The sequence below is a fragment of the Lipotes vexillifer genome, unplaced genomic scaffold, assembly GCF_000442215.2.
Source record: "Lipotes vexillifer unplaced genomic scaffold, Lipotes_vexillifer_v1.1 scaffold519, whole genome shotgun sequence".
Taxonomy (NCBI): domain Eukaryota; kingdom Metazoa; phylum Chordata; class Mammalia; order Artiodactyla; family Lipotidae; genus Lipotes; species Lipotes vexillifer.
Window position 1 is genome coordinate 1551111 of NW_006773945.1, and position 18891 is coordinate 1570001.

Below are 18891 nucleotides of genomic sequence, written 5' to 3' on the forward strand. Positions count from 1 at the left end.
ACAGTGCACATAAGCAAGGTGTGCATATATAAAGGTGGTCAGTGTGTTAACACTAGACAGCATTAGTTGTCTATTTCACTACTTACACCATGCCACAAACATGGTTTTATTTTTTGGTCCAAACTGTAAGTAAATTTCTGTCATTAAGTTTCTGAGATGGGTTTAAAAATGGACAATACTGTATGCTAATATAGTTTCAAAGTTATAGAAAATGGGAAATCTCCCACAGGGCTTCCTGGAGAATGTTGTTTCATGACTCAGGGGCAAGGATGAACATTTTCACTTATTACCAGAAGTCTAGGTTTGAATTTTACTTACATGGAATGAATATCCAAAATCCTAAAATGAGAGTAGTAGTAACTAAATTTCTCAAGAAGTCTAAACTTCCCTAGTGTACGGATTTTTTTTCCCCAGTGCTTCACAGACCCAATCAGGTAACAAAAAGATGAACATAAACCTTGCACATAGTTCGGACCAGGTGAACCAGTGGGTTTCACTATACTTTCTAAAGTAAAAGTGAGGAATATAATAAAAATAAAAAATAAAAAAATTTTATTTGAGTGCTACCTACTACCTTAAATTACTAAATCTTACCAAAAATTGGCAACAATTCAAGTTTTTAAAATCTTTTAAAAGGTAACAAAATTAGAAATCTTCTAAAAGTCTGTCACAACATAAAGCATGGCTGGGAAGGATTAAATCCTCACCCAAAGTTCCTGGACTATGTTATCATGTAATGGCAACAGCTCCGTTCCCAGGAATGGTACAAAGTCCACACCAGAATTTTTATGACTCAAAGCGAACTACATAGAACACTTCAGAGTTGATTAGCAACTTCATTGAACTGAAAGCAAGAAAGGCAGAGAGGAGAAGTTGTTTGCAAGCAAGAAAGTATTGTTCCCAACAGTTATTTACTAAATATCTCAACATGCCTATTATTATTATTTTTTTAATTACAACAAATGACTTTATTGGCATCTTTTATTTATAGTGGAATATTATTTTTTAAACTTTTCTAGAAGATAAAACTTGGGGGAATTTAAGTAGGTCTCTAAAATAAGGAGTTCTGATATTCTGGGCCTGAGGGTCCAGTATGATTATTTCTACCTAATTAGACTAGTAGTTAAAAGCCAAATGCATATAATCCCATTTTGGCTTAAAATATATATCAGTATGAGAATGCATGTAAGTGCACAGGTGCACATGCATGCAAGAGGTCCCACTTAGAATCCTGTCACTTTGGGGATCTTGTAAGAGATACTGTTGGTGTCTAGCCCACATTCCCATAACCTACCCTGGAAGTCACCTGTAAATATCTCCCTATTAGGCAAAAAGCTTCTGTCCTCACACGGGACCATTCTTGGTCCAGGAGCAAGCCTTACCCTTCCCCATGCCCTGGTCTCATCGACTTCACTTCCTGTTCATTCTTGACTAAATTTCTGCCCACATGTATATTACATAACATATTCTCCTCACCCTCTGTGTGAGTCTTGTCTTCTTCAGACTCTATGGGAACTCTTCAAAGAATAAACTCCCCAACTGTCCACTCTTCCACTTACTGTCAAACTCTCACCTGCACTACTGCAACAGTTTTCCTAATAGGTGCCCTTGTTTGTGGTTTTATCTCTTGCAATCCATTACGTACACAGCGGCTAATATGATCTTTTAAAAACACAAATCAAATCATGGTAGTCTCTTGCTTAAAATCTTCCAATGGCTTCCTCTTTCACTTTAAGTAAAGTCGAAACATCTCACTGTAGCCTATGATACCCCATAGTATCTGTCATCTGCCTGCCTCCTAGATTTCATCTCATACCATTCTCTCCCTCACCCATTCCACTGCAGACACTCCATTGTTTCCTATTGCTCAAACACACCAACCAAGAGGTTTCTGCACTTACTATATATTCTAGCTGGGTGTCTTCCCCCAAATTTTTGCATAGTTGTCTCCCTTTCATTATTCAAATCTCAAGTCAAATGTCACCTCTTCAAAAAGACCTTCCCTGGCTTGTTTAAAGTAGTCATTCTCAACATTTTCTTATTTAATTTTCTTTATTGCACTCACCATTGTCTAAAATTGTCTCACTCTGTGAGGGGATCATACCTGTCTTATTCATAAGAAAGTCCCTGTGCTTAGAACTTAGTAGGTGCTACACACTCAAGTAATCATTAGCAGATAATCATTACACACAATATTATATGCTAGCCACTAAATATTACTACAAAATGTTCTTCATGCTTGTTTACATTAAAAAGAATGATACACTATACCTTTTTTGATGAAAAAATTATGTGAATTTATTCCTGTCTAATGAATCAGTTCTAATGGGAGCAAAAATATATTTCAAATAGTGTCAAAATTCCTCTACAAAAAAAGGTGCTGGTACACTGGTACCATAATGAAAATAGTAGTGGTTGTACATAGCAAACAAGGACAGTGAATTCTTATTTACACTAACTTTTCAGCCTTCAAATGTATCTTACCAATTAACATAGCACACTAAATTTAAAATCGAACATTTTGGTGTCCATAATATAAGTAATGGTAACTAAAATCAGAGTCTAAAATTTTTTTATCTTCAATTGGTCTTGGAATGCTGATCTCTAAAGTTTCTGTTCTCTAAGTTTCTATTCTCCTTTGCTTATTCCACAATGAATTTTTTCACTCGTTTGAAACTGTATAGTCTCATATTTTGTTGGAGTGCAACATCAAAATAATTAATCCAAATTTTAACATCTAAAGATTTTTTTTCTAATCCAGAGGTAGGGATTAGCAGAACTTCTCTGCTTTGTCTTTACCTTGTCTTACAGAAAAGCTCCTCTATGGTGTTGAGATTTCAAAGTAAAACCCTTCCTGAACCCAGTATATAAGAAACTTTTAGTGCCTGTTTCTAACTGTTCATGAGTGAGGGCCATCACAGAAAGCAAATTACAATGGAAACTGAGTTAAGCGCTGATAAAATATCTGTTGTTGTTTTTAGACTTTCTTTTAAATTTTATTTCTCTACGCTGATGTTATGAGGTTCAACTACAGTGCGTAACAAATAGGATCCACTGAAGAGAAGTAAGTTTCACTTAACTTCATAACAATTCTTCCGGATTTAATATTTACTTGAATGTAGAATGAGGCAAAGTGTTTATTAAGTTTTACTCTAGTCACAGTCACCCCACTGCAACACATACACTCAATATATGTAGGTTTGCAAGGCTGTCCAGAAACCTAAAATCCTTCTAGTGTTTTCCTTTGCTGTAAAGAAAAATTGGTCAGTGATATGATACTTGCAGTATAAGTCATTACAGGTCTGATGTTACACTTGTTATACATTATTGAATCTATCAAATGAAAAGGGAATTTCCAAATGGAGCTGCTATTTCCCAATTGTTAAATCCTTTTATTATACTATATAAGTACACAGCTGGGAAATACTATAGAGTTGGAGCTAAAACAAAATATTTTGGCTTCCGGACATTCAGAATACACAAAGGCTCCAGTGCAAAGTAATGTTTGATATCAGAAGAGAATGAAAGTTTGAAAATATTTCCAGCAAGTATGATTTCTTTATATTAATATAACATATTTGTAAATTTAAACTATTTTATAATACCATAAATCCCACTTGTAAATTTGGTAAGCAAATTATTAATATCTATTTTCTGACAAAATTTTAGATCATAAAACTTTGAGAATAACTCACTGAAGCAATTTTGCACTTGCCAATATACAAACTAAATTATACTAAGAAAAATAAGTAAAGAGTGCTCTAAAGAAGTAGAATTTGAACTGTATTATTTCTGCCTCAACCTGTATTTTCCAGTGTAGTTATTCTGATTTGTCCATGAGTATATCTGGCATAAAAGCTAAAATATCTTGAACCTAACTTTTCTCCCTAGCCCATCTGCCTCCACACTAACCCAAGCCATCATCATCTCTTACCTGGATTTCTGAAATAGCTTCCCAGCAGGTCTTCCTCCTTTCACTCCATCTTCCCCACATCTGTTCATATACAGTCACAGAACTATCTTTCTGAAGTGTTCTTAAACCCTTCGATGGCTTTCCATTGCACTTAGTATTAAATCTCACTTCCATAATGTTACCTACAAGGTCTTGTCAGATAACTAGCCCCTACCAATCTCTCCAACCATATCTGATGCTATGTTGCACCCTCGCTCATTACACTTCAGCTACAAGAACTATCTTTCATTTTCTGAAACTCAGCTATATTTTTCTCACCTCAAATATTTCATACATGATGTTCCCTCTGCTAGTTTTACTCTTTCTTCTATTTTTTGCCTGGTTAGTTCTTATCATCCTTAGGTCAAAGAGGGCATTCCTATCCATCCATTCTAAATGAGGTTTATTTCATTGTGTTCTCACATGGCATTATGTTCTTTTTCTTCTTAACACATATCAAATTTTAATTATATTTTTGTGTGTGTATATTTATTTCTGTTCCCTCTCCTAGATATAAGCTCCATGAAGGCATAATCATGCATGTTTTGTTTACTAGACAGCCAGTACCCAGCAGAATGCTGGGCACAGACGAGGTACACCATAATGATTTGTTGAAATCAAGATAAAATATAGCCCTATTACCTTGCCAAAAAGCCAGTGAGAGTGACTGAATATCTATTTCACCCATGCTATATTGGAGTTATAAAATGAACTGCTTACGTTCAATTAAAAAAACAGACTTTTATCCTTGCTTTATTATACCTTCTCTCTTCCCCCTATGCAAGGAAAACAAATCTTCCAGGGGGTCTAACTGCATAATGATGATCCCCTTTCAACCTAAAGTTAGTCTAGAACAGTCTAGTCTAGTCCAATCCCCTATTTCTCAGCTACTGCTTCAGAGTACTAACTGTGCCTGCAGAATCATCTGAAAAAGAAAAATGTCTGCCTCCATAAATTATAAAATTAAGTCTTTGAATTGGTTCTGAAACATTAAGCATAGAGCAAAAATTTTAAAATGCTATTAGAGTAAAGGCATTTTTAAATATTACCTTATTTTTTATTAAGGAATAAAACTTTTCCCCATTTCCCACTTAAAATACTTTTCATTAATTTAGCCAAAAGTTAAGACATGTAAAACAGGGTTTAAAATTCCTAATCTAATAAAATATGTTAAGATTTTGGTCAGTTTTAAATGTTAAAAAATTTAATATTTTTGCTTTAAACTAGATAAGTCATGTCACTTATTATGGTACCTGTTTTGATGGTTACAGGTAGAATTTAACATGGGAAAGCTGGCTAATACACTGCATGTATTGGACATTGTTTTTTCTACCTTTAGGGCAAACTCCTGCAGTTTGATTGAATGATACTCAGGAGCTTTGCATGTCCTTTTGAAATTAATATACAGGCACATGAGTGAGAAAAGCTTTATTATAAATCAAGAATGACTGTTAAAAATGATAAATACCTGCATTTCGTCACTGAAGATGTATTCACTATATGACCTCATTCACATAGATATGTTTGCTTATTATAATTTTTCAATATTAATACATAGCCACACTTTACTGGATCATACTACCTATTTTGTGGTATTATCAAGGTCACCACCTTAAATACAGAGAATCAGAGAATAAGATAACCAAATCTCCCCCGAAATTAAATTAAATATCTTTTGGCAAATCAACCTAATAATGGACAAAAACAAAACCACAAACCATTTTCCAATTTTCCCCACTAACTAGTATTAATATATTAATAATATACAAGGTGGTCGTTTTCAGCGCCTGAACACAAATAACCCTAATGATACAGATTCTGAGCTTTCTCTAAAACACTTATTTGTAATGAGCCCATAATAACAGACATACTTGGTGACAGTGGCCAGATTTTAAAAGCTCACCATTCTTTGCTGAGACGACAGAACACTGTCCCAGTCAGCATCCTGTTGAATGGTATTGACAAGTGTTGGTAGCTCCTCAGAGTGAGGTTTGTTGTGCGTTATGGGGTGCAGAGGCAGATGGGAGGCCACATGTTGATCACTGCCCTCTTCCTTTTCCCTTGAGGTCAAATCTTGGGTCATTGCTTCCTCTCCATCAGCTGCACAGGCAAATGGAGAGGTGGCTTGCTTGGAAGACATTCTTCTGCAGAATAAGGAAATAGCATGGATTTTTAAAAGGGCTGTCAATGACAAAAGAATAAACCATCCCTTACATGTGAAAAATTCAGGAAAAAAGGAAAGTTCTCTAACTTCAGAAATGTTTATGATCTACTCTAAACCACTGAAAAAGAACTCTTGGCTTATCTGTTCCACTTTCCCTCTTTCCTTTTAACTCAAGCAAACTTCTTCCCAGTAATTGCTGCACATTTTCTTTCTTACCAATCCACAAATGAAATTTTTATGGAATAAGTTTTCATAATGGATAGTATATGTATGTGTGTATTTTTCCTCCCAGTTCTCCCAACTAGATTATTGAGAGTAATTCAGTTGATGGCTAGCAATGAAAAAAAATGAATGAATGAACAGCAAATGAGCCAGTTTGGAGGATGAGATGAAATTACAAATACCCAAATTTCTCTTATGCTTTATGTAGGAACAAAGGAAGTCTATGTAAGAAAATATAATCAGGAGAGTAAGCAATCTATGATGAAAATCCTAAACAAACTTGGTCCTGACTTCTTAGTTTATACCTTGTATTATGAGTACTAGGCCTAACACTGATTAGTGTCAATCTGATCTTTTTCTAAAGACCTTCAAGCTGTGTCAATTGCTACAAGTAAACTTTTAAGTGACATACTGATTGAGTAGCTGATAATGCTAGATTAGTTTTAAGGCAATTTTGTGACATTTTAATTGAGTATATGAAATAACTATGCTTCTATTTTATATAAGAAAGTACATATAAGATTCAAAGCATTTACTATGAAGAGTAAAATGCCTACTATTCATAATCTTAAAACTCCAAAAACAATTACTGCACATTCTTCTATGTATCCACAAGTAAACATCAACTACACTCAGCACAGTGAAGACAAGGTCTTCATTCTGTGCTTTCATATACAATCAGAAAATCATGATTGTTAGACAGAATTTCAAAACTTTTAGAATATCACTTTATCGAGATGATTTTCTTAGAAAAATGTTTAGAAATAAAATCACCAGAAGTTTATAACTTAAAAGAAGAGGAAATTGAGTATATTTTCTAAAACTTTACATTGTTTTTGGTTTATAGTACAGTTAGCTCTAAAATTGCTGTGTAACGAAAGGAATAAAATCTCCACCTTAATTGCTCTTTAACATTAATTGATTTCATACTATTTTTTAAAAATGCACAAATCAGTTAACATAGGAAACCACATGAGCATTTTTCAAATTAGCAAATCATTAACTTGCTAGTACTGTTTCTACAGACAAATAAATACTGATTAAAGGGTCTAGAAATCTGAGATTAACAGTTAAATTTACAAATCTGTCACATGCTTTCATGAATATTGCAGTGAAGGAAATATCAAGTGCAAAGAAAAATAATTAAGTTAATTCCAATTTAAACAGTAGTTTTTATGTAGCAGCCCATGTTTCACATAGGATTTAACAGCTAATGCTAAATTTCTCACAATTAATGAGGGGGCTCAGATTTAGTATCCTACAGTGAAAAAAATTAATGTAAGATCAGCTAATCTAATTATGCTCAGTTCTAAATAAAAGTATTACGGGCTTTTGAAGTGCTTTGAGACACATTAAAATGCTGATACCTACTTATAATAATCATTCTACAAATAATAAAAATTTAATCTACTAGATTTGATACTAGAAAATAATATGGAGAAAAGAAAGTACAGAAGCATATCTATGTTTTCTTTGAGGAGAAAGAAAAATGTTCTAATGAGTACTTTATCAAAGAATTAGATAAGTATATCCTTGACTAATTTCTATCAATAATGACAAATGGAGAAATGCATATAAACTTACAGAAAATGATACCAAATGTTGTTTCTTGTAATACAGGAATCATCTAGAACTTACTTCATTAGCCTCAAAAATACTATAGTAAAACCAGGCAAATTATAACTCTTCTGCGAATTTATCAAGAGCTTGCCATTAACAACAAGAGTGTTTTCATAGTTCAGATAATAACAGTACCAATAATGTAATCATTCACATTAAAGACAAAAGAATGAATTTACTGCTGCTTTTTAAAACAGTTAAATACAATTGAAAGTCATAATCCAAAACTCAGAGTGACGTTAGTTCCCCAACAAACGTCCTCTTATTATAAAGTGACTTGGCTCCTTCCAATAGCAATATCTGTGATTGTTGGTTTAGTATAAATTAATCACAACACAAAACCCAAAATGAAAAGTCTCTTAAGAATAATTTCAACTATAAACTGCACCAATGAACAATAGTGCACAATCCTAATTAAACACAACCATGCAGCTGTAAAAATAGACTAAAGCTGTCCAAAGCTATGGGTTGAGTTTAAAGGCTGGTTTGTTACAGTGTTTTCTTAAGGAAGGCTGGGCCCTCTGTCTTAATCAGCCAATAAATTACTTCCTGCAATTACATTAAATAGAAAATTATTTTCAAATGGGGAGTGTTAATTGAAAATCAAAATTCAGAGGGAAGTTTAGAAATTACACGCTGAATACAATTAGTGAGGAAAGGCTTCACCTCTACTTCATCAACAGTCTTCTGGTGATTCCTCCAGTGACCATTCAGGAAAGCTACCAATTTATAACATCACACACTTTGTCTTTTATTTTGCACCTACAAATACAAATGTGTATCAAGGTTGCAAATAAAAGATAGGCTGCCAACAAAAAGCAATATTAAATCTGACTGGTCATCCTCAGTTCACATCATCATTAAGGGACAAAAAGAGAGGAAAGGTAAGACAATAATACTTAAAAACCAAGGAAGGCATACTCAAATTCAAAATCCCTCCCTTTAGCAAAGGAATTAACATTTTTTTGTTCCAAGAATACTTTTCCATATCATATTTAATTTAATTTCTTGCGTTTCCTTTAGTTTTCAATACGTTGTTAGCAGAAAAAAAGGTGATTCTTTTTCTTTTAGCTAGGTATTGCCCCCCTGTAGACATTTCCTTTTGATAAAATTGTTGGGCTTCTTTCAGGTTTGTTTTTTATTGATGGTTTTGTTGTAGTTTTTTGTTTCGGATGGTGATTTTGTTGCATTTTTTTTTCTTTTTTTTTTTGCGGTACGCGGGCCTCTCACTGTTGTGGCCTCTCCCGTTGCGGAGCACAGGCTCCGGACGCGCAGGCTAAGCGGCCATGGCTCACGGGCCCAGCCGCTCCGCGGCACGTGGGATCTTCCCGGGCCGGGGCACGAACCCGTGTCCCCTGCATCGGCAGGCGGACTCTCAACCACTGCGCCACCAGGGAAGCCCTGTTGCATTTTTAAAAGGAAAATGTGCACAAATTCTTTTTAATGCAGTTTTAAGTGCCTTGGATTTACTGATTATTGATTCAATTTACTGATTATTTTTTGCAAAATTATTTGTTATAGAATCCTTCAATTTACTGATTACATCCTCATTCATTTCACTTCTTTACTTTAGCTTTCCCTTTTACTAGACCAACTAAACTGTATTCTAGAAGTTGCAAAGATACTTGACTTTTGGTAATACCTTTACTATAGTCATGGCACCATGGCTACTCTCCTACAGAAACTCATAAATCAAATATACACTTGCTTTAATGATTTAAAATATCACATGGGATGCTTACTTTTACTTTTAATCCTCATGTTAGTAATTTTTCATTACAAAAACTTTCACTCCCAGTGTATTAGGACAGTATCTTACTTTAGCTGCTGCCATATACAACTAATAAGCAAAAGAATTAAAATCCTTGTGAAAATGGTCAATTTCTATGTGACTTAACTTTGTTTTATTTTTGCACTATTATAACTTAAAAATCATTCAAATGAATTGTTTTTTTAATTTGTATTAAAAAAAAATATCTCCCTAGTTATACCCCTTGAAAACAGGGGTTTATAATGGAAGTGCTGACACAACCCTAACTAAAGCAGCGCAAATGTTGCCGCTATAATACACAAAATCAAGTTCTATTATTCTAAACTATCCTCGCTCATGGGATTTTTCTTTACTGTGCTCCCAGCCAAACTGCTGAAGCATGAAAAATTTAAATGCAATCAAATGCGCCCAATTCTACTTTACCAGAACAAGTGTCTACAGTGGTACAATCTTAAAAGGAGATGCAACAGATTTGTTTGGTGTTTTTTTTAACTGTTTATTTATAATACAGTGCATTGGAGATAAAATAAAAGAGGAAATTACACTCACATGGTACCAGTGTATTGACTACACAGAGTACATTATAATCAGAGAGAAAAACTACATTGTCAACTTATCACATTGGTTAAACAAGATGGTTTTCTGGGGCATAGCTATTATCAAGTAAAACCTCCAAAGAGAATAACATATCTTTGGACACATAAAAGTAAATTCCCATCATGTGTTCCCGAGTTTGAAATGTCTCTGCCCAGCAGATCAAGTGAATTCCCAGGATGCCAGCCGTTGGGAAGAACTTCAGGGCTTAGGACTTTTGAAAATGAGATTGTAGGAGATAAAGTCTCCAGTAAGTGATAAAGTTTTCTAGGAAGCCAGTAGTAGTACCTCTAGGAAGATTATAATTATTTCACTCCAAAACCCCAGTATAAAAGCTGAATGTTTAGACCATTACCAACCTACTCAGACGGTAAATTTCCTTTGTGTTCTTTAACAAGAAATCAAGATTAGCTGGTCCAAGACTTGATAAAATGATGAGGACTGGATATCTACACATTAAGTCCTCTATCTCAGAAAAACCTTATTTTCTAGAACTTTAAATCTTTCTTATTTGATGGTGCTATTTAGAAAAGAAAAAAACAAGTTATTTTTATGTCTAAAAGTTAGGATTTTTTAAAACAACTTTCTCATAAGGCATAGTCACTTGAAATTACTTTTTTTTTTCTTTACCATTGCTTGGAAGGAATTCACCTCAAAACTATCATTTGGGACTGACATGATTATCCAAAGGAGCCACTGAATTTATTACAACAATATTTTTAATCTGTTTTTTCAAATGTTTTCATTACTTCTGAGATTATTATCAAATGGCATTCACTTTTTACGTGTGCTACATTTACTCAAAAGAAGCCCTGTTTTTAACATAAAGCAACATTTTAATAGTTGGTTTACTTAAAGAAAAAATTAAAATTTCAGGCCAACATTCACATTTCTTTTTGCAACTCAGCCCCAGGCTACCAAGGTAGACTTATTTCAGTCATGTAGTTCACTGTTAATTTAATGCTGCAATTGATCTGATACTGAGAAATAAACAAATAATTTTCCAAAAATATAACACAGTGCCTCTCATTTTAAGGAGCATGAGTAACAGATATGTTCAGCTGCCAAAATGCACAATACCCAGGAACCCCTACAAAGGACGCCAGGCCACCCAGCCTAGGGTAAAGAATGATTTTAAAACCCTCTTCCTGTACCTCTAATTCCCACGTTTAAGTATTGGGGGGAGGGTGGACAGGCAGGGGGAGGGACCCTTATTTCAGACATTAAAATGAAGATAACCCTTTTAAAACTTTTCCTGCTTCATTCAGGTAAAGCCTTCATTCAGGTTGTTATTGATTCTTGTACTGTTTTATCCAGCGCTACCGCCTGTCCCTCACTCCACCTCCAATCTTTCCTAGGCTTCTGCCAGGTTTTTCTCTCTCTTCTATCTCTTTAATAAGCAAATAAGATAATTCCATGAAAAAGAAGCTTATAAGCTTTCAGAGTTACCTTGGAGAGTTATAAACCTATCTTTTAAAGTCTGTAGTGGCTCTTTCAGAGTATATATGGTAACATATACAGACAATATCTGTTAGAAGAAAACTCATTGATTTGAGTTGGTTGTCAAATCAGTAGTGATGAGGGAAATGAAATACGCTGAAGCCCTTGAAGTATGTCTAAGAAAGGGCTTAAATTAATGGATTTTGACTTATTTAAGGCTTCTAATTTTTCACACCAAAGCTCCAAAACTGTATTCAAAGGCCTTCTGAGGTTCTTCAAAACAGGGACTACCTGGAACAGATTCTTCTCAAGTCATCAAAAGTTTGTGTTTCTAGAGTTTATATTTAGCTGACAATATTGCTGTCACTTTATATAGCTTAAGACTGTTCTTTGGACTAGAGCTCATATGTCTTGGAATGCTTTGACTCATGAATTGTTTCTCCTGATAATGTTACATCACGTAACCATCTCTGTCTAATTGGTTAGTATCTGCTGGAGAAGGCAGGCAACCAGCCTAATGACTGGCCTGCCTGACTGACTGCCTATGGAAAACCTATAATTATTACATGTGTCTCTGAGTATCCAGTTTCTTCCTGGGATCAAAACAACTTGCCTTCATGTAACCTCTATCTATACTTTTTGCTTGATAGAAACAATATTGAATTTTTCCCAAAGCTTATCTACTAGTAACTTGTTGAGATCTTTGCTTTGGAAAGCCAGGCCCAGAATATATAAATAAAACCAGTCACCTAACAATAAGAGCAAAACCAAACAATGGCTACTATAAATACACACTAACTAAGAGGATTTTAATCAAGCACAATGACTTTATAACTCAAATGAAAGACTTCTATGTGGCTTGAGTGAAAGAAAGCTGTCTAAAATAATAGCAGAATGAATTTATTGATATACATTCACTTTGAATCTCCTCTTCACATGAAATGAGAACCATAATTTTTAAAGTGAATACCAAACATGTCTTTGTCAGCTTAAAACCAATCCACAAATATGGAAGCCCAATATGGATATTGTATCCAATTATCAATAAATATTATAAACCAGGACAATAACTTCTCAGAGAGAAAGGGTAGGTAGGAAGCTGTCACTATACTTTTCCATTCTCATCTCTATTTCCACTTTTTAATATTGCCAGAAAAAAGAGAAAAATGAAAATTTATACTATATGAATAGTTTCAAAAAATGAAAGCTCACACACAGTGTCAGTGAGCAAAATTATATAAAGAAGTTAATCTCTGAGGTTCTCCTTTAGCTAAATAAAGCGACCCAGCAATTTCTCTCTTTCATGTAATGAAATAAGGTATAAATTTCAGGTTCTTATCAAATAAGAGGAGGAGGACCAGGAAGAAGAGGAATGGGGAGGGGAACAGGAGAGGGTGGGGAAGGAGAGGAGAAGGGGGAGGGACGAAGGGGAAAGGGAAGAGAGAAACAGCCGTGGCTTTGCAGTTCATTTTCAGTTTGTCTACTTAATGAAAACCTCATTGTACAACCCTGAAAACCATTTCCAGCAGGCAAAGTATTTCTGATTCAGCAGAGGTTACACAAGCATCAAAGCAGTTAAATATAGGTGCCAAGCCACACTGCCAGGAGCTCTTAGTACTGTGAGTTAGTGTTACCTGACGACAGCTTAGTGAATATAAAATTACTTGTTTCTCCAAATGAAGACAATCAAATTGCCACCTTCCATTGTAATAATGCACAACTAGTGATCAGCAAAGTGCAAACATAATTACCATGAAGAAAACAAAAAATCAAATCTAAATCTCTCTACAGAGTAAACACATCTATCTGGCTTCCCCCAAAAGGGAGTGCATTTCAATGCTGAATGCTGTGATGCAATCTTTGTTATTTAACAAGACTTATTAGTCTTACAGTAAATTAGAATGGAAAACAACAAGAAAGACCAATTAACAAAACGTGAATACAAATACCAATAAGAGTACTACAACTTTCTAGACAGAGTATAAGGCCTACAAATTGTATCACTGCCATTTGACCTGATAATGTTAAGTGTATGTCAGCAGCACCACCATTACAAAAACTACGCTTTCAGAGACTTTTTTCTAGCCTAGAAACCTTTCAGCAGGTCGAAAAAGACAGGTATTATCCAAGCTCAAAAGCTTTTGCCTTAACTTTTCCTTAAAAGAAAAAAGTTATGCCTTATTGTCTTCTAAAGTGACCTGTATTTTTGAGGTTGAAAATTCACCTCACAAAATTGATTTATTATCTCTATCCAAGTTTAGAAAAATAACCAAGCATAGGGTACATGTCCACAACTTTTATTACTGAGACACTCAGCATCTGGAATTCCTATCCAAATGTGGTGGCCAGGCTGGGCCACTGTGAAAGTGATTTCAGTAACCCATAGCTGGGTTAGTATTAAAGACCTGAAAATTTGACATGTTTTTCCCATACCCTGAAGATTTCTAAGTAATCTATATAAATATAGATGTTGCTCCAATCAAACTGCTTTCTTAAAAGCTCTCTTACTAAAGTGATTTTCTATCTATCTAACTCAAAATTTAAAACACTCAGATTTATATCATCCCTTCTAATATGGCAAAAACTATCTTTCCCATTTCAAAACACTCCTAACATAGGGGTTTTCTTCTTTCACCAATAATGTCTTTCTTTTCATTAAAATATGCTCAACATTGCTAATTATTAGAAAAATGCATATCAAAACTACAACGAGGGCTTCCCTGGTGGCGCAGAGGTTGAGCGTTTGCCTGCCGATGCAGGGGACACGGGTTCGTGCCCCGGTCCGGGAAGATCCCACATGCCGCGGAGCGGCTGGGCCCGTGAGCCATGGCCGCTGAGCCTGCGCGTCCGGAGCCTGTGCTCCGCAACGGGAGAGGGTGTGGAGAAAAGGGAACCCTCCTACACTGTTGGTAGAAATGTAAATTGGTGCAGCCACTATGGAGAACAGGATGGAGCTTCCTTAAAAGAGTAAAAATAGAGCTACCATATGATGCAGCAATCCCACTCCTGGGCATATATACAGAAAAGACAAAGACTCTAATTCAAAAAGATACATGCACCCCAATGTTCACTGCAGTACTATTTATAATAGCCAAGACATGAAAGCAACCTAAATGTCCATCAACAGATGAATGGCTAAAGAAGATGTGGTACATATATACAATGGAATATTACTCAGCCATAAAAAAAGAATGGAATATTGCCATTTTCAGCAACATGGATGGACTTGGAGATTATCATACTAAGTGAAGTTAAGTCAGACAGAGAAAGACAAATATCATATAATATCACTTATATGTCAAATCTTAAACAATGATACAAATGAACTTATTTACAAAACAGAAATATATATTTCAATTAAAAAAAATTTTAAAGTAATGTTCTCCATTTTATCAGAAAAGTATCTTACAGATAATCCCTGATATTCCATTTTTACCTGATATCTCTATTCTAAATAATTTCATTTAGAATCCTCTAACTCAAAAATGGACCAGTTGGGGCTTCCCTGGTGGCGCAGTGGTTGAGAGTCCGCCTGCCGATGCAGGGGACACGGGTTCGTGCTCCGGTCCAGGAGGATCCCACATGCCGCGGAGCGGCTGGGCCCGTGAGCCATGGCCGCTGAGCCTGCACGTCCGGAGCCTGTGCTCCGCAACGGGAGACGCCACAACAGTGAGAGGCCCGCATACCGCAAAAAAAAAAAAAAAAAAAAAATGGACCAGTTGAAGAAGAAGGGGTAGCACAGCAAAGAGTGAAAGTGCAATGAATTAGGGACCATCAACAACATAAGATTCCCTGAGCTTGAATATCAGCATTTAAATTCAGACATTTGCAATCAGATAGATCATTCCTTTGAAGGATGCTTTCATCCTTTATAAACCTGAAATGGCCAGTCTTACATTGCATTCCTATTCCACCATTCCTCCATTTTATTAGGAAAGAGCGGACGAAAGGGAGAGATGAAGGTACTGGGTTGACTTTGTGGCAAAATCAAAAGCAGAATAAGGACAGGAGAAACAGGAGAAAGGGAAAGTCTAAAGTCTAGTGCAAGTTTTATTGTGATTTGAAATAAATTTTGTATCATTAAGAGAAGTCTGCATGTGAGGAATAAGATAGTTTTAAAGGAAAGGTCTTTTTCCTTCACCTTGCCAAAAAAGATTTTTTCCCCGAAGGACCTTACTTATAAGCTTAACACAATAAAAACCTCCCTACAAGGGGGTGGTGGTGGTGGCAATCAGTATTTTTTTAACTTCAATGATGAGTAATTTAATATGTTCCTAAAATTATGATCCTACAGAATATTCCTTACAATATAGTAATAATAAAAAGTGTCCACAAAAAGAGAAAAGGAAACCTATTGTCAGAAAATGTCTTCCAGACCCAGGGAGATAAATTCTTGCGTAAATATTATCAAAAGCTTATGGCAAGTGGAAGAACAACAGAAAACATTAATAGATTTTGGGGTTTTTTTTAAGTTTATTCTATATGTTCCATGAAGATAGGGATTATGTCTGTCTTGTTCATTACTGGGTCCCCAGTGAGCAGCACACTGTACAACACATCGTAGATAATTGATAATGTTGGGGAAAAAAGAGTGAGGAAAAATTAGGGAGGGAGAGATGAGCAAATAGCTTATTTTTTTTAATTAAGGTGAATAGATAATCATAGAAAATGCCACTCACATGTTAATGCTGCCAACTTAAACATTATTCTTTCTCTATATTCTTTTTACCAAAATCTCATTCCTTAACATCTAACTCATTATTTTTATATCTAGATCCCCAACAATGAGCTCTCTTTCACCTCCCTGAAATACAACAGTCCTCAAATGACTGCTAGAAAAGTACATCAAGATTATACCAAGATATACTTTGCTATGTCATACTCAACAAAACAAAATTGGATTCATCATTTTCCTCAACACCCTCCCTCATCCATTCACACCCAGAGGAGCATCATGCTCAGCATGATCCAAGTTCAAAACATGAACCCTACATCCATCTCCTCTTTTTTATCCTTGCTCCTCATTGCCAGCCTGTCATTAAGCTCCATCAACACTTTCTTAATAATGTTTTCACGCTCACACCTTCTTACCACACTCATAATCACCTTAGTACAGGGCTTTATTACACTTCATACCTAGACTCTTGCAACAGACTGTAAACTGATTTCCCTAATTTCAGTATCTCCAGCTCCAAATCAATCTTACTGCCACTCCTATTATCAGGCCACTCTCTTGCTCGAGAAAAATCAGTGGCTCTCCCCTGACAACAGAAAAAGTCCAAACTCCTGACTATGGCATTCAAGGCCCTCCATCCAGATCCAATCAATCTTTCTAAACTTATCTTCTAGTAGTCTACACTTTAACCTTCTACTCTACTAGACTGATATACTCGGACTTCACTAATTGCTGCCCCCCAGACTTTGCTCTGCCTGTCTCTCCCTATTTCCCTCGCCTTCCTTTCTTATCACTAGGAAACCAATTGAGCCTATTCCAGGTAACTAGATCCACCCTTCTAATCACTTCTAATAAGTGCTCTGAAATTTTATTTCTTATATAACTCATTCAACACAGTGCATACTATCTTACACAATCTTTTTAAAATATATGCTATAATTATATGTTTATATGTAATCCCAACCAGATTACAAACTTTTTAAAGGGCAAGAACAAAATACTAGGCTTCTCTGTATTCCCACAGCACCTAGTACAAAATTTTGCACAAAGAAAACACTCAATAAATATCTGCCTAATTACTTAAATTTTATTAAATGAATAGGCAGAATTAAAATTAGGATATTACCCTTAACCAGAGGATTTAAAGTAAAACTTCTAGATCTCTGTGCATAACTTGGATTTTCAGGGCTGTCTCCTCTTCCCCCACCCTCTGGCCAATTAAATTCAGTTCGTACTTTAAACGTTTTACATATTCTATGGCAAAAAACAAAAACAACAAATCATCAATCTATGTTGTTAGAAACATTCAAAAGATGGATAGATGGACAGAAAGATGAACAGCTATGGATGGATGGATAGATGTTGGAGAGATGGTTGAAAAGATACAGAAATAGTATTTGCTAGACGTTTAGGAAGTACCAATCCCTATGCTGAGCACTGCTACATGTTATTATCTCACTTAGTTCTCAAAACAATTATAGGAGTTAGATAATGTACATTATCCCTCTTTTACAGAAAAGGAAACCAAGGCACAAAATTTTGTATTTAAAAAAAAATATTAAGACTTGCCTAAGGTCATATCTAATAAATAAAGAAGGCAGAATTTGAACTCAGATGGTCTAACTCCAGGGCAGATGCTACTACAACTAAAGGTAACTGATAGTAAATCTAAATTAAATGAATTAACTATTTTCAATTATCACCTGAATTCTTCTTTATTAGTTCATACACTTCCTATAGAATTTTATTTTTAATATTCCGGTTGGATATACTAGATACTCATTTAATCCAAACGTCAAAGAATTTTCTGTCTTCATTTTTCCCTTTTTCCTTCCTTCCTACTTCTAGGATTTGAGGTATTTAATTACTGTTTAACAACTATAAAAGGAGAGGAGGAAGCAGAAAGGAGAACAGGTGACCTTCTAACCAACCCATTTGACTCTCTGACAGTTTGACAATGAAATTGGTTACAGAAGTAGTTAAATCTATTGGCACACAAGTCTTAAAGTTTCACTGTAGTTTTCATACAGTAAATTTTTTCATTAACTATCCATGCTTGCCCTGGCATGCTTTTTCTGGGTAGCCTAGATGATCAGCAGTTAACTATATTCTTATACAGACAATCGTGACATAAAATAAGGATGTCACTTCCCATTCATTTCAAGGTCCAGAGAAGTATGAGATGCAATTTCTACCTTACATCTCTTACCAGAAAAGCCATACCAGAAGCATCATATACAACCGGAGCTGTTTCACTACAAAAGTAGGTGTTGGGCTTCCCTGGTGGCGCAGTGGTTGAGAGTCCGCCTGCCGATGCAGGGGACGCGGGTTCGTGCCCCGATCCGGGAGGATCCCACGTGCCGCGGAGCGGCTGGGCCCGTGAGCCATGGCCGCTGAGCCTGCGCGTCCGGAGCCTGTGCTCCAGAACGGAAGAGGCCACGACAGTGAGAGCC

At 35.5% G+C, this 18891-nt stretch overlaps 1 protein-coding gene across 6 annotated transcripts in view; it reads right to left on the minus strand.

The window, feature by feature from the left end:
- Positions 1–18891, minus strand: part of SOX6 (SRY-box transcription factor 6) — a 527512-nt gene that overhangs the window by 380922 nt on the left and 127699 nt on the right. For 3 of the 6 annotated variants that reach the window (XM_007448581.1, XM_007448580.1, XM_007448582.1), the window contains exon 2: positions 5856–6096. In XM_007448581.1, coding sequence (XP_007448643.1) covers positions 5856–6092 — 237 coding nt within the window. In that variant the 5' untranslated portion in view covers positions 6093–6096. Of the gene's footprint in view, positions 1–5855; positions 6097–18891 lie in introns of those variants that run through there. The other 3 variants (XM_007448583.1, XM_007448584.1, XM_007448579.1) reach the window with 1 other exon arrangement.